Source organism: Coturnix japonica, chromosome 16, assembly GCF_054131305.1.
Source record: "Coturnix japonica strain WE chromosome 16, WE-NBRP24, whole genome shotgun sequence".
In the NCBI taxonomy this organism is placed as follows: domain Eukaryota; kingdom Metazoa; phylum Chordata; class Aves; order Galliformes; family Phasianidae; genus Coturnix; species Coturnix japonica.
Window position 1 is genome coordinate 2,420,270 of NC_140678.1, and position 27,541 is coordinate 2,447,810.

The 27,541-nt window shown below is 54.4% G+C and overlaps 4 protein-coding genes and 1 pseudogene across 6 annotated transcripts; 4 read left to right on the top strand and 1 right to left on the bottom strand.

Moving 5' to 3' along the window:
* The first annotated feature begins 296 nt into the window (after positions 1-296).
* LOC146758159 (inactive serine/threonine-protein kinase PLK5-like) lies at positions 297-2,806 on the top strand (annotated as a pseudogene).
* THOP1 (thimet oligopeptidase 1) lies at positions 2,075-9,423 on the bottom strand. Its single transcript, XM_015886304.3, has 13 exons — positions 9,328-9,423; positions 8,321-8,524; positions 7,570-7,718; positions 7,163-7,270; positions 6,593-6,695; positions 6,266-6,426; positions 6,002-6,137; positions 5,542-5,908; positions 5,096-5,297; positions 4,805-4,991; positions 4,417-4,545; positions 4,005-4,141; positions 2,075-3,897 (listed from the first exon to the last, which is right to left on the bottom strand). Exons 1-13 carry the CDS (start codon positions 9,341-9,343, stop codon positions 3,739-3,741), a joined length of 2,058 nt encoding a protein of 685 aa, XP_015741790.1. The 5' UTR covers positions 9,344-9,423; the 3' UTR covers positions 2,075-3,738.
* A 423-nt stretch (positions 9,424-9,846) lies between these two features.
* On the top strand, positions 9,847-17,936 carry SGTA (small glutamine rich tetratricopeptide repeat co-chaperone alpha). 2 transcript variants are annotated; one of them, XM_085517742.1, is made up of 12 exons: positions 9,847-9,895; positions 10,484-11,424; positions 11,465-11,880; positions 12,077-12,161; positions 12,805-12,904; positions 13,630-13,734; positions 13,924-14,062; positions 14,663-14,725; positions 15,152-15,189; positions 15,944-16,033; positions 16,247-16,370; positions 16,675-17,936. In XM_085517742.1, exons 5-11 carry the CDS (start codon positions 12,816-12,818, stop codon positions 16,359-16,361), a joined length of 639 nt encoding a protein of 212 aa, XP_085373868.1. In that variant the 5' UTR covers positions 9,847-9,895; positions 10,484-11,424; positions 11,465-11,880; positions 12,077-12,161; positions 12,805-12,815; the 3' UTR covers positions 16,362-16,370; positions 16,675-17,936. The 2 variants fall into 2 exon arrangements, with proteins under 2 accessions (XP_085373868.1, XP_015741839.1); XM_015886353.3 differs by having other exon boundaries at positions 10,484-10,634; positions 11,777-11,880.
* A 245-nt stretch (positions 17,937-18,181) lies between these two features.
* On the top strand, positions 18,182-23,014 carry SLC39A3 (solute carrier family 39 member 3). 2 transcript variants are annotated; one of them, XM_015886348.3, is made up of 4 exons: positions 18,182-18,226; positions 18,934-19,002; positions 20,190-20,463; positions 20,969-23,014. In XM_015886348.3, exons 3-4 carry the CDS (start codon positions 20,257-20,259, stop codon positions 21,701-21,703), a joined length of 942 nt encoding a protein of 313 aa, XP_015741834.2. In that variant the 5' UTR covers positions 18,182-18,226; positions 18,934-19,002; positions 20,190-20,256; the 3' UTR covers positions 21,704-23,014. The 2 variants fall into 2 exon arrangements, with proteins under 2 accessions (XP_015741834.2, XP_015741836.2); XM_015886350.3 differs by lacking the exon at positions 18,934-19,002.
* A 1,338-nt stretch (positions 23,015-24,352) lies between these two features.
* DIRAS1 (DIRAS family GTPase 1) lies at positions 24,353-27,303 on the top strand. The gene is made up of 2 exons (XM_015886383.3): positions 24,353-24,620; positions 25,833-27,303. The coding sequence occupies exon 2, from the start codon at positions 25,845-25,847 to the stop codon at positions 26,439-26,441; it is 597 nt and encodes a 198-aa protein (XP_015741869.2). The 5' UTR covers positions 24,353-24,620; positions 25,833-25,844; the 3' UTR covers positions 26,442-27,303.
* Positions 27,304-27,541: the final 238 nt, after the last annotated feature.

Here is a 27,541-nt window from a genome sequence, read left to right on the forward strand (position 1 = left end):
GACCCCTGGACCCCAGTCCCGCACAACGGGAGGGAGAAGCAAATGAGACCCCCCCACACCCAGCCCCATTCTGCTCCAGCATCATGGGGGCTGCGTCCCAGCAGCTGCAGAGGGACCTTGTGAAGGAACCTGGGGGGGGCGGTCTTTGGGTTCTGGAGGATGCAGCAGGGCTGGGAAGGGGGGCAGATGGAATGGGGGGTGGTCACAGCATCCCCCAAACCCTGAACACGTTGCCGTGGGCTCCATCCCCATCCAGCAGCACAGGGAGGTGGGTGCTGCCTTAGGGCCCATAGCATCACCTCACCCCTGTGGGCAGCCTGGAGGAGAAGCAGTTACAGCATATGGGATGGGGGGGTGAGGGGGGGAGGCAGGTGCAGGTGATCCTATAGCATCACCGTGCAGGGCACAGTGCAGCAGGGTGGAGCAGGGAGAGATGCCTGGTGGATACATCCAGGACGAGGGCAGCGGGGCACTGTACCAGAGGGGATGGCTGCTGGGGGAGGTAAATGTGCTGGGGGAGGAAACCAGCACAGCCAGGACGTGGATGGAGGCAGAGCAGAGCATGGGGCAGCAGCACGAGGATCCTCAGTGCTCTGACCCCAATCTGGGGTCCCAACCCCTGGGGTTCTGCCCCACTGTTCCCCTCAGGGGGCCTTTGGGAGCTGCTACCAGCTGATGGAGTTGGCCAGCGGGAGGGTCTATGCTGCAAAGGTGATCCCACATGCACGGCTCTCCATACCAGGAACCAAGGAGAGGGTGAGTCTGGGGGGATCGAACACCCCATGGAGGGGAGCAAAGCCCACAGCCCTTCCTCCCCCTCCTTCCTTCCTGTATCTCTGGGTTGATCCCTTCCTTCTCACCCCCATCTCCCCAAGGGCAGTGCATTGGGTTGGGGTGGGGGGGTTTGTTGGGCTCTGGGCTCATCCCAATGCAGGTGGAGAATGAATTGGAGCTGCACAGCCGTCTGTGTCACCCCCACATCATCCGCCTGCACGGGCACTTCAACACCCACAGCCACCTGTACCTGCTGCTGGAGCACTGCGGGAATGGGGTGAGTGGGGTGGGCAGGGATTTGGGGTGAGCAAAGTGGGGGGTGTGCTGTGCTCTGAGCCCACCCCATGCCCTATCCCAGTCTATTGCTGACATCCTGCGGGCTCGGGGAGCACTGACAGAGCCGGAGGTGCGTTATTACCTGCAGCAGGTGATTGCTGGGCTGCACTACCTCCATAGACAGGGCATCGTGCACAGGGACATCAAGCCAAGTATGCAGTGTATGATATAATGGGGGGGTGATGGGGGAGCTGTGGCTGCCCTCATGCTGATGTCCCCCTGCAGGTAACCTGCTGGTGAGCAAAGAGATGAGGGTGAAGATCGGGGACCTGGGGCTGGCACGGCTGGTGGCAGCAGGAGGGCGGCGCTGGGGGTGAGCACAGCCATGGTACCCATATATGTGGGGCAGCCCCATGGAGCTCACAGTGCCCTCCATGCAGGGCGCTGTGTGGCACACCAGGATACCTGGCACCGGAGGTGCTGCAACGCAGAGGCCATGGGCTGCCATCAGACGTGTGGGCATTGGGTTGTGTCATGTAAGTAATGGTCCAGAAGGTGAGCAGGGGGTGCTGACAGCCCTACTGAGCACACAGAGCCCCCCATAGGTACACGGTGCTGATGGGCAGCCCACCTTTTGATGCGGCACAGCGGCAGGAGCTGTACCAGCACATCCGTGCAGCACAGTATCCCACGCCCAGCTGCATCTCACCCCAAGCCAGAGCTCTCCTTGCACAGCTGCTGCATCCCAAACCCACAGCACGACCCAACCTGCAGGCAGTGCTGGACCACAGCTTCTTCAGCAAGGTGTGGGGCAATGGGGGGAGCAGCCACGGCCCCATAGATACAAAGGGAATCACTGCTTGTCTCTGTGCAGGGCTTCACACCGGACACGCTGCCACCCCATGCCTGCTATGCTGTGCCCATCCTCAGCTTGCTGTGGGGATGGCTGTGCCATAAGCATCGTGCTGCAGCCAACAGGAGCAAAAGGAGCATCTTCCTTATCCAGACCTAAAGCACAACGATATCCGCATGGGGAAAATGTTTATTAGTGCTAGGAATCATCTAAAATCCAGTCATTGAAACAAGCAGGGAGGGATGTGACCGTTACAGACAGCACACACACACACACACACCGGTTTGTTTGCCCTTAAAGGTTAATAGAACGAAACAAGAAAACCCACAGGTGGGATCTCTCTTCCCTGGTGGGGATATGGGGGGGGGGGGGAACACACAAAGTGCAGCTCCAAGGAGCCTGGTGCAAGACAGCACTGAGCCTTGGGGTCAGCCCTATGAGCAGCACCTCTGACCGCACACGAGTTATAAAGAGGAGGGACAAAGTTAGATGGGAAGGAGGGAGGAAAAGTGCATGTTTTCCCTGCCTGGTTTAGAGAAAGAGGCAGAAGAAAACCCTGAAAGCTCAGATAAATGTGACAGTTATAACACTCAAAAGGGTCAGTTTGAGCACAACCAGCCCTGTGCAGCCTGCACCCGGGACAGACACTCACCTATGCCTAAAACAGAGGGTGGGGGGCAAGGGGGGAAAGACAGGATGCCTACGTGGCCCCATTGAGGAGCACCAAGGAGCTGCATTGCTCCATCCTCATGGCAGGGGGAAGCAGGATGGTGGTGGCTCTCGTGTCCCCTTGGGTTTTGTCTTGCTTCTCACCCAGCTTTCAAACCAGGGGGTGAAACAGCTCAGCTGGAACCTTGGGGACCAGAGGAGAAGGGCAGGGAGCAGCAGGGGATGGCAGTGTGAGCTCCAATAGCTGCAGGTGCCTATTTCCACCCTATGGCACGTGGGCGCTGCCATGGGGCTCCTCAAGGCCAAGCTCCTCTCAAGGCCAAGCAAAGGGCTGGCTGCAGTCCCCCATAGCCCAGCCTCTCCCAGGCCCTCCCATGGCTCCAGGCCCACTGGATATTTTTATCCCAAGCATCTGTGCTGCTTTTTTTCCATAGCCCTCCCCCCCACCAACCCTGTCCCACCCTGGCTTAGAGCTGACACCAACAACAACACACCCTGCTGCTCTGACCTGAGCCCTTAGGGCAGCAGTTACCCTAAGATAACCCCACATATGAGGTCCTGGGCTCTGCCCCACACACACCCTGCCCCCCTCCACCCCCCCACATTGAGCATTGCAGCAGCTCAGGACAGGACATTGTGGCAAACACAATTGGTTTTTAAGCACCGAAATCTTCCTATGTTTTATTCCACAGCTGCCCAGAGATGAAGGATTCCTAATCAAACCTCCTCAGGTTGGTTTGTTTTGTGCTCAACAGTAAGGCTGCTCCGGTCACAAAACAAGGCCAGCCCAATGGGAAGCCTCATAAGGGATTTTAAATCAATGATTGGACTTCTCACTAACTTCTCACCCTCCTCCCCAGCTAAAAATGAGACTAAAACTCACCCCTTTCTGCAGAAATCGGGTAAAAAGTTCAGCTAACTTTTGTGGTTAAGTCACAGCCCCATCTCCCCTTTATGGGCAGTGACAAAGGGGATTCAATTTCCTACACCCAGACCAGGACCAAAGCCAGGTCTGGATGCCCAGATGGGCTCAGAGGAGGATCCTGGAGGCACAGCTCCAATGGGGAGAGCCCAGGATGCATTGAAGTACCGGGTATTGCTGGGCCTGAGAAGACTGGTGCGTAGGCAGAGGAGCTGGCTTGACTCAAACGGGCTGGAGCAGCTTCTTAGCAGGCTGAAGGCAGCGAATTGCTTTCCACCTTCAGTCCTTTGCTGGCCAGGAAGGCATCCTGCTTGGGATCACGGCCCAGGAACTTCCTCAGCATGTCAGAAGCATCCAGGGACCCACCGGGATGCAGGATACAATTCCTATAATCCATGCCCACCTGCAAGGAGAGAGATGGGAGCGTATGTAGGACCATCCTTCTGACCTCATCTCCTCCCACCTCCTTCCCCTGGGGAAGGGTTTGGCCATGCAGGACACCCTCCTTACCTTGCAGTTCATGATCCCCTCCTGTTTGAAGCGTGTGTGGAACATGTCCATGGAGTACACTTCGCTCCACAGGTAGCCGTAGTATTGGGCATCGTAACCTCCAGCCAAGTGGCCAAACGTAGCCGGCATGTTTGTACCTTCACAGCAAAGGAAGGGAAGGGTTTTAATAGGAAAAAGCTGCAGGAACTGCTCATGGAAAAAAGCCCTTCATGCCATAAATGTGTCAGAGAAGGCGCTGTATCAGCCCGTCCACAATCACAGGGGAACAGGGATGGAATCTCCCATTATTTTTGGTATGGTTTCTGCCCTGTTTTTCCTGGACCGTCCCCTCTGAGCCATCCCAGAAAGGAACCTGCAGAACCAAAGCCACACAAACAGCACGAGTGGGATCCCCAGCAGCAGCTCCACGTACCTGGGGTGGCAGGGACACCCAGCACCTCTTCACAGAGCTGTGCAAACACCTCCACAGGGTCGGCCTTCGTCTGGGTGTGCAGAGCCTGGTCCACCTTGGCCAGGACGATCTGACGCAAGTTGAACAGCCCTGTGAGGGGGGGAGGAGGAGAACTGAGGCTCAGGGGCTTCCATAGCTCTCCCCACAGATGTGGTTCCTTCCTCCCAGGCCCCTCAGTCCCCACAGGCAACAAGACAAAGCCTTTCATCTAACCATCCCAACCAGCCAGGTCACCAATAGTCCCCTTCCTTATCCCCTACCCAGCAGACACTCCAGCAAGGCTCTGTCCTCATTGGGAATAGCACACAACCCTCCATTCCTAACTCCCACATCCCTTTTCAGCACCTACCCGTGTTTGCTTGCCGGGATTTAATGAGCTTTTCCAGCAGTTCATCAGGAATGGGGTTTCCTGTTTTGTAATGTCTGGACATACGCAGCAGCGGTTCCTTTTCCCACACCCAATTCTCCAGCATCTGTGATGGGGCCTCAACAAAATCCCTCTCCACGTGTGTCCCACTGAACATGGCATACTCCGCCTAGGAGAGATGACCAGATAGTCAAGCACATCTCCAAGTGGGACATAGCCTTATGTGAGAGCACAAGGGGGGAAGGTAACAAAACTAGACCAGCCAGACCTCACCTGAGAGCACAGTTGGTGCATGACATGCCCGAACTCATGGAAATAGGTCTCCACTTCATCGTGCTGCAGCAAGGAGGGAGCATCTGGTGTGGGCTTGGTGAAATTGGCCACCATGGCAGCCACTGAGATCTGCCGGCTGGAGTCTGGCAGGAGGCAGCCTGGCTGCAAACCGAAGCAGGCAGCGTGCCCGTACTTCCCTTCCCTGGGTGAGGAAGAGGAGTCTGTTACATGGGTGCTCCCAGGCTGCCAGCCATGAGCCACCAGACAAGGCACTGAGGTCAGCTCAGCAGCCCCAATGATGCTGCAGCTCACATAGACCCAGTGCCCCCAGGACAGCTCTGCCACAGCCACATGGAGGGGAGAGGGATGTCCCCTTCTCCTCCTCGGGCACACAGCAGACTCTGCTCCCACTGCCCCTCATCCCTCTGCTTTGCCCTGAGCCTCACCGTGGGTACAGATCCAGGTAGAATTTGCCAATGGTCTCCCCGGAGGAGGTGTCCTTCACTGTGTAGAGCTGGACGTCCTCGTGCCACACCTGAGCTTTCTCTTCCAGATGGAAGGTGAGCCCCAGCAGCTCCTGGTAAATGGCCAGCAGGCCTGTGGTGACCACCTGCATAGGGAAGTACTCCTTCAGCAGATTCTGGTCCACGCTGTACTTGGTTTCCTCCACCTGATTCATGTAATAGCGCATGTCCCAGGCATTGATGCGGTTGTCAAACTCCAGGCCTCGCTTCTCACATTCTTTCTTTTTCAGGTCCAGGATCACTGCCCGTTCCTTCTCCCCAAGGGGTTTCAGCTTCTGGGCCAGCTCATCTGGGAAAGCACAGGGGACAGTGTTAGTGCCATGGGGGTGAGAACAGCCCATTTGGCCGAGCAATGCCCCCATTCCCATCCCACCCCACGTACCTAAGAAAGTAGCCACTGTCTTGCTGCTTTTAGCCATGTTCATCTCCAGCACAAAGTCAGCATGCGTGCTGAAGCCCAGCAGACTGGCTTTTTGAGCCCGTAAATCCACCAGCTCCTTGAGGATCAAGCAGTTCTCCTGCAATGCAAAGGCACACGGCTTACATGAAGTACATAGACAAGAAAGGAAGCATAAGTTGTCCATGGAAGAGTCCTAACTGGCATTCCCTCCTTCTAGCCCTGCTGGCTAACAGCAATGCCACCTACCTCCTTGCACCTCGAGTTGAACATCTCCTCCACCTTCCTCCTCGTCTCAGGCACGTAGCACTTCTTCAAGAGAGGGAAATAGTGTGGGTATTTCAAGGTGACTTTCAGCTTGCCATCCTCTGTCTTCTCCAGAGAGTTCAAGAAGTCCTCAGGGAGTCCCCCTAAGAAAAGAGCAGACAGATGACAAAGAGCCCTGAAATATCAGGTCTGTGCACGGAAACAGGCTTTGGCTCCTTTGCCAGAGCAATCCCAGTGCTCACTGGCTGGGTACTGCTGTACCTGACCCACTGCTACAGCAGAGAACTGTAAAGCAGAAGCAGTCCATACCTAGTTCCTCCCTTGAGAAGGGCAAAAAGGTGGTGTCCTCATTCAGGTTCTTGTTGAAGTCAATGCAAAGGACGCTCAGCTTTTTCTTAATAGCTTTGATTTTCTTTAAAATAAGAGACGAACAGGAAAAAAGTCAATCAGTCCGAATGGGAAAGTCAAACAAGCACCGTTCAAATCTCCAGCCAGCAGCCTGCCTGCTGAGTTGCCCAATGCTTTGCAGTTGGCTTTTATTCAAACATAACACTGCAGAATTAATTGCATGTGGGCACTGAGCTCTCAGCTTGGAACAGGCTCTCTTTGATCACACCTGGTCGGCAACAGCCACCTCAGCAAGGTCCCAACTGCCTCCTGCCTGCTCAAGAGCTGCATGTGTTTAAGCAGCTGCTTCTCCTGCCCTTATTCCATCTCACCTTCTCTTCTGTTTTTAACCTAGATTCAGTCCCCTTCACTCAGCCACTAGCTCATAGCATGAGGGAGACCCTGAGCAGCCCAGCCCATCTCAGCCCCAACTCCAGTGGGACTCCCTCCCCACCACCCCACAAGGCCTCCCCTGCTTGTCTATGGTCTCACCTCCTGCGTTTCCTCAGGCAGATGGAGTCCATTTCTTTTACCCAATTTGATCAGCCTCTCCAGATACCTCTTTGCTTCAGGTTTCAGCGAGGCACTCTCTGCTTTCTCCTGTAAAACAAAGCCCATGAGAGCACAGGGAGCCAAGAGATCAGGCATCCTCACCTAACTGCTGCAGAAGGTTCTGAGATCTGTTGGCAATCATAACCACCAGTGACACAAGCATTACCCAGCCCTTTTTCCACAAGGTTTGTGGCACAGCCTTCAAATTTCAACTCCCCAGGTCACATTAGCATCTAAACCATACAACTATTCAGTTCCAGACCCAGCATCACTTGCTTCTAAGGGACAAGGGAAGAAAGCTGGCTGTCATTGCAAGAAGTTTCAGTTCCCTGCTCAGCAGCACATACCTGGAGCCAGACAATCCTCTGGTACACATCCTGCCTCATGCTCATCTCCACATCGAACTCCGAGAGCTTCTTGTCAGCCTCAGTGCTCGCTGCACGGATGTCTTTGCATGGAGAGACGTGCTGGGGGAAGTCCAGCATGTTCCGACGGACTGGAAAGAGAACAGATAGGTTAAAGAAAAGGCAACAGCTTCGTGTCCAAGGGCTGTTCACAAGTAGGAGGGCAGACAGCCATACCCCAGGTGTGTTCTCTCCTGACTTATCCCCACTTTAGGAATGAATATAGAGAGAACATTCCCTGCAACCATTGGGTAACGGCATGCCATCACACCATGTTACTTTTCAGAGCCCCTATATTGATAACAGTGTTCAAACAGACCAGACACACATATAGGTACCCATCCAGTGCCCTGGAGAAGAAACTAAGCGTGACAACAAGATATAGATGTCTGTAATGTCCAATTAGTTCCTGTTTGAAGCACCCTGACATTGAAAATCAACAGACAGCCTTGAAAACAAACTGCTCCTCCCGCAGACCTTCCTGCTTCCAAAGCACTGCTCTCATTTTAGACTTCGGTTTCCGTTCCAAGTCTACTCTTTGCTTTGTATTTGTACCTAGCTAGAAAAGCATCCGTGCCACCGAGTGGGTCAAGGGAAGGCAAGAGATGACAGCACAGAGCCAAAAAAAGGAGCAAAAAATAGACATTAAGATATAGATATCCTGCAAATGAGAGCTCCCAGTTCACACTCATACCTGTATATTCCACTTCCACATCAGCCAGTGCTTTCAGGGTGTTCTCATAGGACACCTCGCCCTGCTCCTGGGATCCCACACGGTCGTACACCAGCTTGGTCCTCTCGGTGAGCTCAGCAGCCATTCGTTCGATCTGCTCAGCGCTCAGATCCCAACGCAGCTGGTTGGCTGGAGGGCGGGGGGACTGACTGTCCACCACGTTACCTTAGAGGGGGAGGAAAGCAGGAAGGAAATCATACATGAGCAGGGAGGAAAACTTAACTATACACCCAGAGCTCAATAAGGGCACTCTATAGAGGAGTATAGTATAGCTGTGCTATACTATAAGGTCACATAACACTAGTAGATGGCACCCTATGGCCTCATCCATATTTAGGGGCTGCGTAGGGGTAGGGGGTCTGACTGTCCACCACATTACCTTGGGGGCGGGGAGGCAGGAAGGAAATCATACATGAGCAAGGAGGAAAACTCAACTGCACACATAGAGCTCAATAAGGACACTCTATAGAAGCCCAGCAGGGCTGTGATAAGCTATAAGGTCACATAGCACTTGTACATGGAACCCTGTGGCCTCAACCACATAAAGGGGCTGCATAGGGGCGGAGGGTCTGACTGTCCAGCACGTTACCTCAATAGGGGCACTCTATAGAGGCCCAGCAGGGCTATGCCTTGCTATAAGGTCACATAACACTGGTACATAGAACCCTATGGCCTCAACCACATAAAGGGGCTGCATAGGGACGGGGGCTCTGACTGTCCACCACGTTACCTCAATAAGGGCACTCCATAGAGGCCCAGCAGGGCTGTGCCTTGCTATAAGGTCCCATAACACTGGTACATAGAACCCTATGGCCTCAACCACATTTAGGGGCTGCATAGGGGCATGGGGTCCCTTAAGGTGCCCTATCCCCATGCTGTGCTCTGTACCCCCACCCCAGGCCTCCCGCCCCTCCCCTCCATCCCCTCTCATTGCTCTGTGCAGCCCTGCTCCCCCCATAGGCCGCTACCTGTGGGTGGCGCCATGCCGTTAGGCCTCGTTTCCCCGCTGCTGCTGACGAGGCCACGAAGAAACCGGGCCGGCCCCGCGTAGCGAGCATGTGCCCGAGCAACGAGACGGGAGGATAGAGCGGCCGCACTGAGGGATTATGGGAGCTGGGAGGACCGGGCCGCTCTCTATATCCCTTCAGCTCAGCCTGGAGAAAGCAGAGCGGCTCCATCGCCATCTCCGCCTCGTTCATAACCCTGTGTACCGTCGCACCGCCGGTAGAGAAGCCACCCAACCCGGTAGGCCGCACTGCCCCGTTTCTATGGCGACACACCGCCCGCCGTCTCTATGGTTAACGAGGAGGAGCCGCAGCCGCACTTCCGGCACATCGGAGGACTAGCAGAGCGCATGCGCAGAGCGCTCCGCACCTCCCCGTGGCTGTCATGGCGGCGGTGGGCGGGGGCCTGGGTGCTGCGCATGCGCGTTGAGCCTGCGCGGTCCCTTCATGGCAGCACGCATGCGCGGCCGGTGGGTTTGGCGCATGCGCAGTGGTGCGCCCGCTCTGGCTGAGGGGAGCGTCGCGGTGCCCGGTGAGCGGGGAGGGGCGGGGTCGGGCCTAGGCCTGTATGGGGCCTACATGGGACCTATATGGGGCCTATATGGGGCCTGTATGGGGCCTATGTGGGGCCTGGCCGGGGAGCTGGGCTGTATAACCGGGCTGTATAGCGGCCCAGGCCTGCTTCCATGCAGGAGGATCCATTTCCCCTTGGGGTCCGGTGTAGGCCGTGCCCCAGGGCCTGTGTGTGGCTCCCTTGCTGTGTAGGCCTTGAGCCCGTAGGGTCGGCCCTGTGTGGGGGTCTCCATTGGGGGCAGCGTTTAATGTGCTGTCCCTTTGGCTTTGGCTTATAACCCGGTTTAGTTTAACAAGAGGAGGGCTCTGGGTTTCCTCAGTGCTGAGTTGGTTTGAGACATTCCTATGTACTTTAAAACCTTCCGTGTTATTCTATTGCTGGGGGCTGTGTGGGGCAGGGCAGCACTGTGTGCTTGCTGGGACAAGGGGGCTGTTATTAGAGTAATAAGATTAATACAGGCTCTTGAGGCCTTTCATATAGGGAGAGAACAGCAGAAGAGACCTTTAACTCCCTGCCCTTTAGGTCATATAACTTCTTTCTCTCCAGTTACTCTTCTTTTAAGCTAGGAGAAGTCCCAACAGATCTCACCCTCTCAGAATGGCAGACCAGAAGCGCCTTGCATACTCCATCATCCAGTTCTTACATGACCAGCTACAGAACGGGGGGCTTTCTCCAGATGCTCAGGAGAGTTTGGAAGGTAGGTGACCATATACTCTTATATATATATATATATACACTCTTATGTGTCTGGGTCTGTCAGCCCAGCTCATGGAGCAACTTGAACATTTGGCTGTTATTCTTTACCTTATAACTTGCCTGGGCTGTTTCTAACATCCAGCCCTTCCCAAGGTTTGAATGAGGTTTTTCTTCTTGGGCAGATATCCAGGGAATTAGAGATGCCGATTGCTTATCTGATTCCTTGTTACCTCTTTCAAAAGTAGATTAGCTTGAGGAACAGATATACCTGGGATCAAAAGCCTCCCTGACCCCGGGTTTGAGACTTAAAACTTTTTATCTTCCATTAGGTTGAACGGAGAGCTTTATAACACAGTGTATAATAAGAACTCTGTGGCAGTACGGAAATGATTTATACTTAGAGCCTGCTATCAAAGTGCTTTCCCACATCACACCGTGAAGCATTCATACAAGCTTTTGCAGGGGGGGGCATCCCTGGTAATGAGAGCACACTGATCTTAAAAGATCTCCCTAAGGAGCTTATGCTTTAGTGTTTGGCCTGTTTGTTTGTCCCATTGCCTGCAGAATGTGGTGGTTATATTTCTGAATGAGGCAGGAACAGAGAGATCAGGGATAGTGTGTTGGCTGGACACGAGCAGCTTCTTTCTGGTGTTTCTGGATTGTAAAGAATGATACAAGAGTGTTATTGCTGGGTTCCCCTCTGTCTTTGCTGGGGATGGGATTCTGACCTGGTGTAGGAGGAGCTGCAATGTGGACCTTTGGATGGCCACAGGGCAGCCTCCTAATGGCAGGTTGGCCACAGCATGGATCAGAGCAGCATCCTGATGGCAGGTTGGCCACAGCGTGGATCAGAGCAGCCTCCTGATGGCAGGTTGCTTGTTTCCTGTGCTTTCTGAAGCATGTTTCTCCTTGCTCTGAGCTTTGGGAGTTGCCAGTAAAGCCCTTGTTCTGTTCATGTCCACCTGCTCTGAAGCTGCTTGGGTTTATGGGGGGGTGGGACTTGTGACTGATGCTTCCCAGGCACTTCTTTTCCAACATCAGTGTTTGCCCAGCTCTAAGGGTAACTGTAAGAAATCAAGTGTCGTGGAAGAAAGCTAAGTAATTAGAATGGGATGAGCTAATGACCTGATTCATTATGCCCAGTGGCCATCCAGTGCCTGGAAACAGCATTTGGAGTCTCCCTGGAAGACCAAGGCCTTGCAGTGTCACGGACTCTCCCTGAAATATTTGAAGCTGCTGCAGGAAAGGTGAGAAAATTGCCTAAATATGTGCTGAGTTTCAATGTGAGCAGCCAAAGCGATGAGGTTTCTGCAACACTGCTGCCCCCCTGGAGGCGTGTGGGAGTGAAATGTTTGGGGCTTGAATTGCTTGGGGAAGGGGGAGGTGTGGAACTTCTCTGTGGGAGTCCTTATCTCAGCACAGCGTTCTCTCTTTCCTTGTAAGGAGCCTGAACACATCAGAGCAAACTCGGAGCCAGTCACCCCCTCTGAAGATGACATAGCTGAAGCTGAAAGGCTGAAGACTGAAGGTAGCTTCCTCTAGAGCCGGGGTTTAATGAGGTTTAATTGGCAATAGGGAGGAAGACTTAATTCACTCAGCACCTGGGGAGTGCATGCATGGGGTCCACCTTTTGTTTCTGCTTGTTTCTCTGCTCGTGTGTAGGTTGGTGTTATTTAGCTGCCACAGAACTCATGTAGACAGCTGGATCAGCATTTTCTTTAGCATTCCAAAGGCCCATGCTGTGTAGATGTGGCATCTTTCCCGTTGTGCTCTCCTCTGCGTGCTGCCTTTTCTCTGCCATGCAAGACAGCACGAGTAGTGCTGACGTACAGCAGGGAGCTTTCAGCAAGTAAATGCACTGCGTTGATTTCCAGAGCACAGAGTAGCTCTGGGGAGGCCTCTGCTGTGCCTGAGATGGGAGAGCAGCTGGGGACGCTGAGGGAGCTTGCAGGATCCCATCTGAAAGGCTGACAAGTAACCTGAAATGGCTGAGATATGGATCTCTTGCAGCACTACTGAACATGCCTCACACTCGCACACAGTTTGATAGATCAGGAACAGATGCAAGCTCTTGGCTTCTCTTTTTATTCTTAAGAACAGCAGAGATCCAGGCCTGTTGCTTTTGTTTGCCTTGATTTTTAACTTAATCAACCTCTTCTCCATTTCTTTAGGAAACGAACAGATGAAGGCAGAGAACTTTGAAGCTGCTGTTTCTTTCTATGGGAAAGCAATTGAGTTAAATCCATCCAACGCTGTGTATTTTTGCAACAGGTACTGCTTCTTTCTTCCCTTGCACACCAGTGGTTTTGGCCCTTACTTCAAGCTCAAAATCCACCTTTTAAAGTGTTGTAGGCCACTTGTTCCATTGCTTGCTCTATGTGGTGCTTTTGCTTTTGTTTTTTCTTTAGCTCAATGACTTGCTCTTGGCAGCTCCATGCCCTGGCACTTCTCAATAGGATGTGGGTGTGGAAACAAACTCTTCAGCATTTTTAAGAGAGATAAAAGGGTTCCAAGGGACGCCGCCTGCTTTCATACAATTAACTCTTTAAGTAAAACAGAGGGCTGGGATTTGAAAGGCCTTGTTGAAAAACAAAAACACAGGAGTAAAGTGAGGCAAACTGAAGGCCTGCTATCAAGAACCTTATGTGGAGGGTATGGGAAAATGGGAGAGGGGGTCCTTATGGCTCAGAAATGGAGATGTAACGGAGGCTGAGAGATCAGGCTGAGCCAGGGATGGGATGTTTTCCTGCTTCCTTCCTCTTGGAATGCCTGTAAGGAGGAGCAAGAGCTCAGATCTGTTTGCAGTAGGACTAGAAGGTGAAAGCTGAGTGTTTGGATAGCGACCTGCTCATGTAGGCACAGCCTGGATTTATGTCAAGTTCACACTTTGACTTTCCCTTTAGAGCAGGAGGCTGCAGAGAGGGAGCAGAGGTGACCTTGATCAGCACATTCAAGCTGATAAGTGTTTTCTGCCCATCTTTTCTTCTTCTCTCCAGAGCTGCTGCGTACAGTAAATTAGGAAATTATGCTGGAGCAGTCAGAGACTGCGAAAGAGCAATAGGCATCGATCCAAACTACAGCAAAGCTTACGGCAGAATGGGGTAAGTACGAGAGCAGGTTTTTGTGCCAGAATTGTAGTCTCAAAGTGCTTTGTGGTAATTACACTATCAGCAATGTTCTACCCTGGAATGCCGTGTAGAAATACCTGGTGTTTCACCTCTGCTGGGGGTGGAGGAAGGCTGCGAGTGCTTATCTCCCTCTTTGACTTTCTTTTCTTTCCCCTTTAATAGCTTGGCTCTCTCCAGTTTAAATAAACACACAGAAGCTGTTGTCTACTACAAAAAAGCTCTGGAGCTCGATCCAGACAACGACACGTATAAATCCAACCTTAAAATAGCTGAACAGAAAATGAAGGAGACTCCCAGTCCGGTAAGTGCTGAAATCAATGCTTAAGTGTGGATGAGATTGAATGGAGATTTCTTTACTGTGCTGCTGCAGGTGCTGGCAGGAGCTCGGTTGTGTTTAGAATACAGCTCTTGCATGCAGATAGATGGAGGGGGGATGATTAATGAGTGCTGCTGTGACCCCCATAATAAAAAACCCAGAGAGAGCAACTTGTGTGCTGTGCCGGCACGCAGTCATCTTGGGCTGGGAAGTGAGGCTGGTTAGAAGGAGCTTTTTGTAACACTATTTTAGTATCTTAAAGGGGATTTCTGCCTTTTAGAGCCTCCTGTAGCACAGAGGTGGGCAGGTGGGTGTGTTTGACTTGGCAGGTGTGGTGGGTTGGGGTAGGACGTCACTAGCACGGCTGGGCTGGTGCAACAATGCGTGTGATGCCATCATTGCTATCAGCATGTGCCCTTTGCCTCCCTGAGTGAGCTGATCCCCATCCTGCCCTTTGTCATGCTTTAAAGACCAGCTTCTGATAACATTGGGAGCATTGAGGTACCATTCATTGCAGCGTGCTGTTTATTGCATCAGAAAGTGAGAGGATGTCACCACCCACGTGTGGTGTCTTTATTCTTACAGACCGGAGGTCCCGGAGGATTCGATTTAGCTGGCTTGCTGAACAACCCTGGCTTCATGAGTATGGTAAATGCGGGCACAGATCACAGCCAGGCTGTACTCAGTCTGTGCATTTATCCATTAAAGATGAAACGTTTTGGGACGTGGAGTGGGGTGTTCCTGTGTCTCATGAGCAGCTTTGCTGTCATTTCTTGGTGTTGCTGCAAGGAAGCTGTGCTTGTATTTTGCACCCAAGTCAAATAAAGAGCCAGTGACTTATTCACAGGCTGCTCCTTGTGACGTGCTGGGTGTGGAAAGGGTGCCTGTTCTGCATTACCAGCCTTGTCTTGTGTGTTGCACTGTGCTTCTCTTTGCTATTTTTGTCCTATTGATCTGTTTCCAAGTATTTCTGCCTTCGCTTTGTTCCTAGTTGAATGGCACAACATCTGCATATCTACCCAGGCATTTCTGACTAAATAGGGTGTCATTTTTTTTCTTCCCCTCTTTAAATAGGCATCTAACCTAATGAACAATCCACAAGTACAACAGCTGTAAGTTTGATCCCGCATTCTCTTTCCTCTTTGAGTCACTCCTTTGAGGCTGTGGTGGGAGGGGGGTGGGTGCTGGAACCAGAAATGTGGAAGGCAGCCCTTAAAGCAGCCATGAACCAGTGTGTGTTTTGAGTACTCTGGGCTGTGTTGAAGAGGAACCTCAATAGGAGGCATCTCACCCTCTGTTAGAATATCTCGATTCCTTGTAATGCAGAGTTATGGGGATCAATTCACATCTGTCCGAAAGCTGAGACAATATAAAACCATGAAGTGAATAAAGCCTTTCCAGTCTGTCCCTTCAGAGCTCAGGCAGTCGGTGGAGCCCTTCTGGAGCTCAGCCTTACTGTATGAGGCAGCCCTGCTACAAAGCCAAACATCTGCCACCATTTCCATTTGCTTCTGCCTGCTCCTTCCACTCCTGTTGTCAGCTGAGGTTCTGTGCCAGGTGCAGCCTGAAGACTTGAAGGGGCTTTGCAGACCCTGCACTGATAGCCATGAGTCAATGTTGAGGCTGTCAGTAAACCTCATTTGGTGCAGAGCTATCAAATACCTTGTGTGAGGAGGAGCAGTGTAATAATTAAGCATAACACCAAGGAGAGAGGAATATTTGTCAGTACAGTAAGAAGCTGTTATAAATACTTCTGCATATCATGCAGTTTAATGATACAATTGCTCTTCTTTTCCCCTTTTAGTATCAAACAAAAAAGATTTGGGTGTGTTTTTCTACTCTGAGCAATGACTCTTCTTTCCACAGCATGTCTGGGATGATTTCTGGTGGCCATAACCCCATGGGAGCAGCAGGCACCAGCCCCTCCACAAATGACCTTGCCAGCCTCATACAAGCGTGAGTAAAGAGCTGGCTCTTCTCCATGACCTTAATCACTAAACAGACTTACAGATATTGTGATCAAAAGTAAAAACTTCAGTTAAGGGTTGAGTAAAGCTGCACTGTAACGTGAACTGCTTGTTAGAGCAGGGTTCTGGCAGTCACCTGGGATGAATTCCATAGCCCTATGGGTGTGTGAGGACACAGTAACTGTAGCTTGTTCTCCTGCAGGGGCCAGCAGTTTGCTCAGCAGATGCAACAACAGAATCCTGAACTAATAGAACAGCTACGAAGCCAGATCAGGAGTCGAACTCCAAGTGCCAGCAATGAAGATCAGCAGGAATGAGCATTACAGGTGAGGCTGCGGGGAGGATCTCAGTGTTGTGCTGCAATATCTGCCTCGTGCCTTCACTTAGCAGCTCAGTGTCTCTTCCCCTCCATACAGACTGAGCTCTCTGCTGCTGCTGTGCCTTGGGGAGACGCAAGGCTCAGCTCCGCAGAGCTTTGAATAGACCTCCCTCATGCTTTGTGACTGGCAGATGAATGGTGTTAGCAGTTAAAGGGGGCTGCTGATGTTATAGGTCTCTGATGTTGAATTGGGGTTGCTGTCTTTACTCATAAACTCAATTCACAAATGTCTTCTCTTCCTGTCTCTGCAGTGCAGTCCGTGGGATTCACCTTCTTTGCTTTACAAACTGGAAGCCATGTGCGTGGTGCCATTTGAATTGGAAGTGTCCAAGAAGGGGAGAGAGGGGAGGGGGGGGATAAAACAAACCCACCCCAACACAAAATCCTTCCTATGACCTGCATGTTCAAGACCAGCTTCACACTTTTCTTCCCCCAGTCTTCGTCCTGCTCCTCCCTCTCCACCTTTCCCATTAAGTTTTCTTCTGGAAGATCCAGCAAACACCAAACCAGCACCAAACAGTCTTTCTAAAGAGACTCAGTCATTCACGACGCTGTTACATTTCTATGGTCTTTGCTACGTTGGAGGGCATTTTTTAACCCCTTTTTGAAGAACGATGAGCTCTTCACTACAGGACACCTTTGCTTTCCTGCCTACACTTCAAAGAAGTGTTGGAGTCCCACCTCCATCCTGCTTCCCCTCCATCTTCCTGCCACTTACAAGACAGTGACGTTGGAGACCACTGGATCTTCTTACCTCCAAGGACAGGCTTTCTCTTGATGTTACTCATTCAGGTCTGTAGCAACGTTGTGTTGTTCACACACATAGGATCCAATGGCTGCCTCTCTAAGGTTCCCATCATTATATTGGATGGGTTGGGATTGATGAGGTAGAACGAACGTTTCCAGTTACACCTCTTGGGGTCCATCCCCAACCTTGACAAGAACTCATTTAGTGTTAATAGTAATTAGTGTTGGAATGAGCCAATCTGTGAACTAGTCGGGTGGACATTAAGGAAAGATATCATGTTTTCGGTGTTTAAAAGGTTTCTCTTTTGCTTTTTGATGCATGTAAGTAACCAACCCAGTTGATAATAGGAGTAAAGAGAAGGAAGGATGGAATAACAAGCAGAAGGAATCCAAATGCTCCTTGGATATAGAAGGAAATACATGGAAATAGAGAAGGAAAGGGCTGCTGGTTCAATGTGGGAGGATGGAGGAGGTTCTTTATGCTGGATACCTGCAGCTTCCCACCTCCCACAGCATCCTGGATGGGGATGGAGGCTTTGGGATCAGCTATAGGGCTGTATTAAAGGGTTTTCTAATGTATGGGGCCCTATTGCTGGGCATGGGGGGCAGCTGGATGGCTGAGGATTGAATGGGAGATATAGGAGACCTGGTGGTACGGATGAGCAGGTATGTTGAATATCAAGGGAAACCAACAGATCTGTACATGCTCCGTAAATTTAATCTGTGGTTCATGTAAACTCGTGAAAAATAAACTATTTGGACACTCTTTGCTATCTATCCCCTTCTTATCGCAGTGATTGAACTATCCGGCTCCATCAGCACAGCGGACAGCGCTGCCAATGGAGCAACCCGGAACCTTCCGTCGCGCTGCGTGTTTCCGGCGGACTCCATTCTGCTGCACACCCCCCTAACGGGGAGTGGGCGGGCTGATTGATGTCTACCTCAGCCAATGGGAGCTTGTGATTATCATCTCAGCCAATAGGAGTGCGCCGCACGCCTGAGGGGGCGGGCGCTGCGCGGGGGCAGGCAGGACGGGGCGAAGGAGGGGAACGGAGAGTGAGTGGGGGGCGTTGGGGATGGGGGGGATGGGGGGGGAACGGGGGTCGGTCCTGAAGGGGTCGGAGCCGGCTCTGGGGGGGATGGGACGGTCCGAGGGGGGTCTCTATTGAGATAACAGCGAGTTGAGGGCTGTTAGTGGGGAACTGGGGGTGAGGGGGGGCTGTGGTGGGGCCTGAGGCCTGTGGGGGGTTATGGGGCCTCTGTGGGGGGATATGGGGTCTCTGTGGTGGGATTTGGGGTCTCTGTAGTGGCATATGGGGCCACTGTGGGGGGTCGTGGGGCCTGTGTGGGGAGTTATGGGGCCTCTGGTTGGTTATGGGGCCTCTGTGGTGGGTTATGGGGCCTCTGTGGGGGGTTATGGGCCCTCTGTGGTGGGTTATGGGGCCTCTGTGGGGGGTTATGGGCCCTCTGTGGTGGGATATGGGACCTGTAGTGGGACATGGGGCCTGTGGGGCTGCCCTACAGTTGAGGGGGGAGGCTCAAGCTGTGGCCCTGTGCACGGGGCCATTGGACACCCCATTCTCCCCCCACCTCCCCAGGGTTGTCCATACAGACCCCATCACAGCCCCCTGCTCCCCCTGTGGGCTCCCCGTGTGCTCTCTGCAGGCTTTGGGGGCATTCAGAGCAGGGACTGGAGGCCCGGCCTGCCTCCCCTGCCCACTAAAGCCACACAGTGCCTATCCCACATTCATTCTTTGTTACAGAGGTTTCTGTGCTGCCAATATATCCAGGTGTCAGAGGCATCAACTGCTGCGGGCTGAGAAGAGCAGGAGGTATTTCCAGCCCTTGTTCACTAAGCTGCTTTCCTCAGAGGTCACAGGGCACATAGGGCTGCTCCAGCGCTGCCATCAGCATTGAGGCTCATTGCTGGGGCTGGGTTAAATACAAATGTCTCAGATGCTGGAACACCCTCAGTGCTCTTTGCTCCTATCCCAGGAGCTGCCTGGTACCTTCACATCCAGAGCCACGAGCTCTTCTCTGTACAATCCCAATGCGTTGTCACTAACATTGGATTCAAGACTTGAGAAGCCCGGTGTGACAACATGCCATCGCTATGCAAGGTTATCCCCTTGTTCTGTTGATGCTGAAACCGCAGTGTGTGCATTGCAAAGGCAGCCTGGCTTGTTGGCTGTGTCAGCAATGTGCTGACAGGCACTGGAGGGCCCAGAGGCAGCATCTCTGCCCATCAGCAGCAGTGACAGCCTCAGCCCTCATGTCAGGATGTGCCCAGCTGGGTTCATAGGGTGAGTCCATCAGTGTCATCTGCTGCTGCTGATGGACATCACTTCGCACAGACACCCAGCTGAGAGCCAGCCCTGCTGCAGCCAAACTGCTGTGACCTCTCTTTGCTCCTGTGTAGGCTGAGCTTCAACTTGAAAAGAGGGTTTTAAACTCCCTCATCACTCAGAGCATCCATCAATCCCAACTTACTTGATAACACAATCACCGTGTACAGCAGCCTGCTGCACAGGAGGGGTTGTAGTGATTCATCCCATCAGCCCTCAAAGGAGGTTTTACCCACAGGAATCTTTGGTTTTGAAATTAATCTGATGGTCCGATAGGCAGCTATCCAATTATTTTACCTATTTTACCCCCCAAAGCCCCACGTGGGTGTTGAAATGGGATCTTGAACTCCATTCCTCAATGAAACCGAGAGCTGCCAGCTCGAGCCTTTACTCATTCCTTGTGGTTAAAAGCAATGACTTGATCCTTTGAGCCCAGGTGGATCTTATTGCAAGACTGAGTGGTTTTAAACCTCCACCAACTGAGGCTGTGCCTGTTCTGTGCAGCCCAGTTTGGCTCTCACAAGGTTTTGGAGTTCCTGCTTTTGCTGCAGTTCAGTTCTATGTGGTCTCTTCCAGAGCAAAGGCAGAGCTGAGGTCAGCCCTGCACAGGTTGGGGTGCAGGGTGCTCTTTTACACACTAAATACAAAGGAAATCTCCTCTCTCCTGTCCACAGCTACAACCTTTCCCTGTGCTTTCCCTTGCTGATGCGCCCGCTCTGAGAGCTGCTGCAGGGCAGCACCATGAAGATCGTGGCTGCCAAAGTGCTGTGTCTGCTGGGCATCTGCATCCTGATGCTGGCCGGCTCCCTCCTCCCCGTCAAAATCATCCAGGCAGATTATGAGAAGGCTCATCGCTCCAAGAAGGTCATCACCCTCTGCAATTCCTTTGGAGGAGGGGTCTTCCTGGCCACCTGCTTCAATGCCCTGCTGCCTGCTGTGAGAGGAAAGGTAACCACTTATATGAGCCCTATGGGGAACTCAGCTAACCTCCTCCTCTATGGACATAGAGGTGTAGGGTCTGTCTCTAACCAGAGTGACCCAGTAAGCCCCCAAACCCCATTCAGTTGGTTGGAAAACTAGACTTGTTTGGTGCAGGAGGAGGCTGAGCATCACCTGTGGCATTAGGCTCAAACTCCTGACCCCAAGCCTGTGTTTAAAACTCTTTCATATGGCCACTGTGCTCTGTGAGGCTGATAGGTTCCCTGTCTCACACTGAGGTCTGAACGTGAGGGCTTTAAAGCAGCCTGGACCACTTTAATCTCCCTCTGGAGCTGTGTGAGCACAGCAGGAACATTTTACTGTTACAGAGCCAAGCTTCCCCCTGTATTGGCTATTAGAGGCTTTCCTCCCTAAAGGAGTTTTGTAGGAAGCCCTGTGAGGTTCCTGATGATGCTGTATGTGCCTGCAGAGGGCAAAAGGCATCTGAGCCCCCTGGTTGTGTGCTTTATTCCAGCTTGATGAAGTCCTTAAGCAGGGAAACGTGACCACGGACTACCCGGTGGCTGAGACCATCATGATGCTTGGCTTCTTCATGACAGTGTTTGTGGAGCAGCTGGTTTTGACCTTCCAAAAGGAAAAACCCTCCTTTATTGACTTAGAAACCTTCAACGCCGGTTCTGATGTCGGGAGCGACTCTGAATATGAAAGTCCTTTCATTGCACCATCAAGGGGGAACACTCTGTATGCTGAGCACAGCAGACACTCCCACAGCTTAAACATCCACGAGCTGTCCCGTTCCAGCCCCCTGCGCCTGGTCAGCCTTGTGTTTGCTTTATGCACTCACTCCATCTTTGAGGGCCTGGCCCTGGGCTTGCAGGAGGAAGGAGGCAGAGTGCTGAGCTTGTTCCTGGGTGTCGCCATCCACGAGACTCTGGTGGCCGTGGCGTTGGGCATCAGCATGGCCAAGGCATCTCTGCCACTGAAGGATGCTGCCAAGCTGGCGGTGACGGTGAGCCTGATGATCCCATTGGGCATCAGCATCGGGATGGGGATCGAGAGCACGCAGAGCCCAGCTGGCAACATTACTTCTCTGCTCCTTCAAGGTGTCGCGGGGGGCACTTTCTTATTCATCACCTTCTTTGAGATCCTGGCCAAGGAGCTGGAGGAGAAGAGCAATCGTCTGCTGAAGGTTCTCTTCCTGTTGCTGGGCTACGCGGCGCTGGCTGGGCTGGTTTTCCTTAAGTGGTGAGGTGGGAAGCAAAGCTCATCTCCTCCCCCATACAGCCACCCCCAAGGGGGGATAGCGGAGCTCAGCAGCAAAGCCAGACATCACAGACATCACAGCCTGCTGCTATCACAGCACTGACCCAAAGGAGAACGTCTGCGTGCTCAGAGTTAATGAAGGACGTGCAGTGCCCCAATGGAGGTGCTGTAAGGTCCTGTCCCAGCAGCTCAGCACGCATCTCATTCCCTATGGGTCTCCTCCCCACCCCCCTGCGCTGTGTTTGGCTGCAGGTTCTTCCCTTGGTGCTCAGGGCTCTGAGGAGGTGAGAAGCTGAGAGAGAAGCTCAGGCAGAGGCAGGTGCGCTGGCGGATGGCACAGCTGCACTAAGCTGCTTTTGTTAGCTTAGTTTTGAGTAAAACCTGGCTGTAAGAGCTGCCAAAAATACCATCCCTTCTGGGGCTGCTGCTGCAGCACCGAGCTCCATTTTAACCCACAAATGGAGCTTTCTTTGCTCAGTGATTAATGAAGGAACGAGGCCGGGCTGTACCATCCCTCCCCACCTCAACCACGTCTTGTGCATTCCCTATAGCAAAACCTCAGCTCTGCATTCACATCCAGCTTGAAAACCCTCCCAAGGTTGCACCCCTGCAGCCCCAGGGTCCATTGTATCACAAGAGATGGGTGGCAGTGATGATATTTCAGGTCAAACACCCACATTGGAGCCGCAGCAGTGAGGTGGGCTCTGCATATACTGGGCCCTACTGATGCTCTCCAGGTTTATATCGCTGGTGCTTTCAGCCACATCCCTTCCCCAAGGCTTTATGAGCTGTAGGGTAAAGCCAAAGCAGTTTGTTGCATCCCCAGGGCTCAGCACATCACGGTCCCTTGTGACCCACTGTGTTCACCCTCCTGTTCCCAATGCAAATGCTTTCCTAAGGGCTGTGCATTCATCCTCCATGCCCATCAGTTATGCAGCAGCTCCCCCCAGGGCAAAGCAGAGCTCCTGGATGTGCTGAGATGGAATTATAACGACACAGAGAAAGCAGAGCCGTGCTGCAATGAGCTGAGCAGCAAGAGGGATGGGGAGGAGAGCGCCAGGCAGCATCTTGGAGCAGCGGTTGGCACAGCTGCAGCATATGGAGGCTGATGAGGATCATCATCCAACAGGGCCAGGCAGCTCGGTGTTTTAATTGCTGCCGTGCACTAAAGTCAATTAATCTTGCTTGGAAAAAAAAAAACCTGGAGTGGCAAAAAAAAGAAGGGAGGAGGGGAGCTTTATTTGAGGCCTGAGCTGGCACAGATCAGCAGGGCCTGATGAGAATCTGTTTGTCTCCATGCAGTGGATCCATGTGTGTTATTTTACCCCCCAATCAGGGCTGTGTTTGGGTATTTCCCCACTCAGTTGGCTATGGGGTGTTGGGGGTCCCTGGGGTGCTTTGCATTGAGAGCTGATGCTCTGGTCTATGGGGGTCCCCGGGGTGCTTTCCATTAAGGGCTGATGCTGTTATATATGGGGGTGCTGGGGGTCCCCATGTTGCTTTGCATTGGGGGCTGATACTCTGATATATGGGGGTCCCTGTGGTGCTTTGCATTGAGGCTGATGCTCTGATATATGGGGATCCCTGTATTGCTTTTCATTAAGGGCTGATGCTCTGATATATGGGGGTGCTGGGGGTCCCTGTGTTGCTTTGCATTGAGGGCTGATGCTCTGATATATGGGGGTCCATGGGGTGTTTTGCATTGAGACCTGATATTCAGATATATGGGGGTCCCCGTGTTGCTTTGCATTGGGGGCTGATGCTCTTATATATGGGGCTGTTGGAGGGTCCCTGTGTTGCTTTGCATTGAGGGCTGATGCTCTGATATATGGGGGTCCCTGGGGTGCTTTGTACTGGGGGCTGATACTCTGGTCTATGGGGGTCCCCATGGTGCTTTGCATTGAGACCTGATATTCGGATATATGGGGGTCCCCGTGTTGCTTTGTATTGGGGGCTGATACTCTGGTCTATGGGGGTCCCCGTGTTGCTTTGCATTGAAGTCCGATGCTCTGATCTATGTGCTGGGGAAGGATGAAGCCCTTCCAACGAGTCCCCGCTCTGTGCTGTGTATGTTCCTAAGAAGCCCCCGCAGCGCCCGGCATCGCGGGGAGCTGCCGATGAATGAACGGAGGAGGAGCCGCAATCCAAACGACGAGGGGGAACTCATTCATCCCCTGCAACGAGCGGCACCCGAACGGCTCATTGCGCTGCGGGGGGGGCAGGGGAGGGGAAGGAAAGGGATGGGGGGGGCTGTAAGTGCCGTCAGCTCGTCCCCAATGCACCCAAAGGGGCTCTGCCTTCAGCCCTGCGCTGCTGTGCGGGTGCTGCCGTGGTTGTCCCTATTAATAGCAGCGTTAATTGCGGCTGATTTGGAGGGAGAATGGAGCTCTACGGTTCTGTGCCGGTGTCAAAGCGTGGTCCGATACCCTCGAATGGGCCGCAGCGGTTCCGAAGCTCAGCCCCCCCCCGAGCATCCCTCTATGTCCATCTATTTACCCCGCAGCCCCGTAGCGGTGCGTCCCCGTCTCCGTATGGGACTCGTGTCCCATCCAACCCCCGTCCGTCTGTCCGTCCGTCCCCTCCGGTTCCTCCGCCGCTCGGGGCTGGTCCGGGGGGTCCGTTGTCCCCCACGGGTGGGGCGGGCGCGGCGGGCGGGGCCGGCGGTGGGGCGGGATCGGTTCTGCGGCGGCCGCACCGCACCGAGCTGAGCCCCGCAGAGCCGCGCCGGCCCCGCATCGCAACGGGCACAACCGCGGCGGCCTCAACGCTTCGAAGCCAGAACCGAACCGAACCGGACGGATTGTAATTGTCGGATCGGGATCGGACCGAACCCAGCCGGGCCGGGCCATGCGCTGACGCCGCGGTGCAGCCCGCAGCCAAGGGCGGATCCCGGGCAGCACACGGTGAGGCGGCGGCACCGCAATGCGACCGAGCGGGGGGGAGCGGGGCCGGGGGCGGCGGGGGGGACCCCGGGTAAAGGCGGGGGAGCATCGGGACCGACCCGCCCTGCCCCCATCCTACCCCCCCCCCCCCGGCCCCATCCCGTCTCTCTCCGACCCCAGCCCCGCATGTGTGTCCCCCCCCTTCACAATGATGGTGTGGGCTCAAGCGCCATCCTCAGCGCATGTCGGGGCTGCACGGGGCTCTGCAGCACCCATGGGTGCTATGGAGGGTCCCCTCCTGCCCCTTGGCGCTGTGTGGCTGTAGGGATGTGGTCCTCGGCCCCATCGCCAGTGGGTGGCACAGGGTGATGCTGCTCTGCCACCACGGCCTGTGCTCCATCCCTGTGCGGCTCCAACGCCTCCAGATGCTTTGGGGGTGTTCACCCCCCCCCGTGCCATAGAACCAAACCTGTGGGCACTGAGACCGTGGTGATGGGGTCTGTCTGCATCCCATCTACTCACCAGGCAATACAGTGGGGCAGTGGGTGCCCATGAGACCCCACAAAGGGGCTGCAGCCCCCCATGTGCACATGAGAGTGCCAGGAGTGGAGCAGAGCTGACCCCAAAGCAGCACCGGGTGCCATCCCTGTGTGCCCACTCACCACCTTTAGGGTGGCACTGCCGGCCTGGCAGCCCCATGGCACGGCCCCAAGCTCTGAGCTGGGGGGCAGAGATGTGTGGGGACACCTCATAGGGACCCATTTATGCCATGAGCCCCCAACTGTGTGACACCATCCATAGGGCAGAGCGGTGGCACAGCGCTGAGCTGGGAGCATGAAATGGCCCCTCCTTACTCAGCACATCCATCTCCATAGCACAGCCATAGGGCTGTGGGTACCATCAGCCCCACACCGGACCAAGGGCTGCCCCATTGTGCCTCTCCCATTGCTGGGGGTGTCAGTGTGACCCCCCCGTGTTGGTGCTGCTCCATCCACAGCTGCTGTGCTGTTGGCTGTAGCTCAGCCATATGGCTGCAGCACTGGGGGGGGGGGGGGTAAAAATAGCAAAGGGTGGGCAGCTCACAACCTGAAGGGCAACACAAGGGTGATGGGGGGTGGGGGGGGGCTCACTTTGGGACCCCCCTGTTGCATGTAGTGTGAGCATAGGGCTGATATTGGGGGTCCGTCCTGCAGCCCCCTCTATGATGTGACCCCTGTGCTCTGTCCTTGGCAGTGCTGGGCCACGATGCCGGAGCAGAGCAACGATTATCGCGTGGTGGTGTTCGGTGCCGGAGGTGTCGGGAAGAGCTCGTTAGTGCTACGCTTCGTCAAGGGGACCTTCCGAGACACCTACATCCCCACCATCGAGGACACTTACAGGCAGGTGATCAGCTGCGACAAGAGCGTCTGCACGCTGCAGATCACCGACACCACCGGCAGCCATCAGTTCCCAGCCATGCAACGTCTGTCCATCTCCAAAGGCCATGCCTTCATCCTGGTGTTCTCCGTCACCAGCAAACAATCCTTGGAGGAGCTGAGGCCCATCTACCAGCAGATCGTGCAGATCAAAGGCAGCGTGGAGAGCATCCCCATCATGTTGGTGGGCAACAAGTGCGACGAGACCCAGCGGGAGGTGGAGAGCAGGGAAGGGGAGGCCGTGGCCAAGGAATGGAAATGCGCCTTCATGGAAACCTCGGCCAAGATGAACTACAACGTGAAGGAGCTTTTCCAAGAGCTGCTCAACCTGGAGAAGAGAAGGAACGTCAGCCTGACCATCGATGGGAAGCGCTCCAGCAAGCAGAAGAGGACAGACAAAATCAAGGGGAAGTGCAGCATCATGTAGAGCCCCGGACTGGCCCGTACCCCCCTGCACCCCCCCTCACCCCCCGGCACCGGGGCTGTCCCTGTGTGCTCCCTGTGTGTGCGGGGGGGCTGCGGCCATCGTTGGGTTTGGGGACACAGACCCGTGGGGACCCTCATCCACATGGAGTGGGAAGGGGTCGTGGGGCCGGGCAGGTGCAGGCTGCAGCACAACCGGACACGTGGGGATGGGATGGGGGGGTCCAACAGGGGGCTGTGGGCGCCCACCCAGGTCCCCGTGTGCTGTGCAGTGGGGCAGCGGCGCAGCCACCCCCCGGGTGACCATCACAGCAGCCCCCTGTGGGCTGTCCCTCCTGCACGGTGCCCTTCCTTGGATGGGAGCCCCCTCCCCATTCAGCCCCCCCCCCATTTCCCATCCCGCAGAGCCGCCAGCCCAAGCACAAAGCATCGGGTCCTGCGCAGGTCCTGACCCAGCACAATCCTGGCGAGCTCACACGCAGAGCCCCCCCCACACACCCCAAACCCACCACCACGCTGTCGGGGTCCCCCATCTCCCCTCAATACCCCCGTGGCTCTGCCCCCCTCCCTCTGCTCTACGCCCCCCAGACCCCCCTGCTTGTCCCCCCCCCCCTTTGAGCCGGAGCAGGGCCCTGCCGCCAGCAGCCCCTCATCCCTGCGGGGTCACCCCTCGCTCCGGCCCCACCGCCCCCCACCCCGGGGCCGCCCCTTTGCCGTGTGTGTTGGGGGAAGGGGGGGGCCGTGCCTGCTCCTCCCCCCCCCCCGGCCTTTTACACCCACCCGACCCCAGCGAGGGACGAGGCGACGTGACGATGTAGCCTTTATTCTAGTAATAGTCTTCCTTCAATAAAGAGATGAGAAACGCCGCTGCGACCCCAACGGACGGTCACGGGTAGGGGGGGGGCTGCGGTGAGACCCCCCCCCCACCTTGGGGTGGGATGGGAGGGACGGGCACGTGCATGGGTGTGTGCGCGGTCACGAGCATCCACGCACACCCGTGTGCGGGGGCGGCTGTTGGGTGCCCCCCCCCTTCCATTCCCCCCCCCCCCCCCATCGCTGCAGCTCGGGCTGACGGCCCCGTGGGGAGGGGGTGGGAGCGCAGCG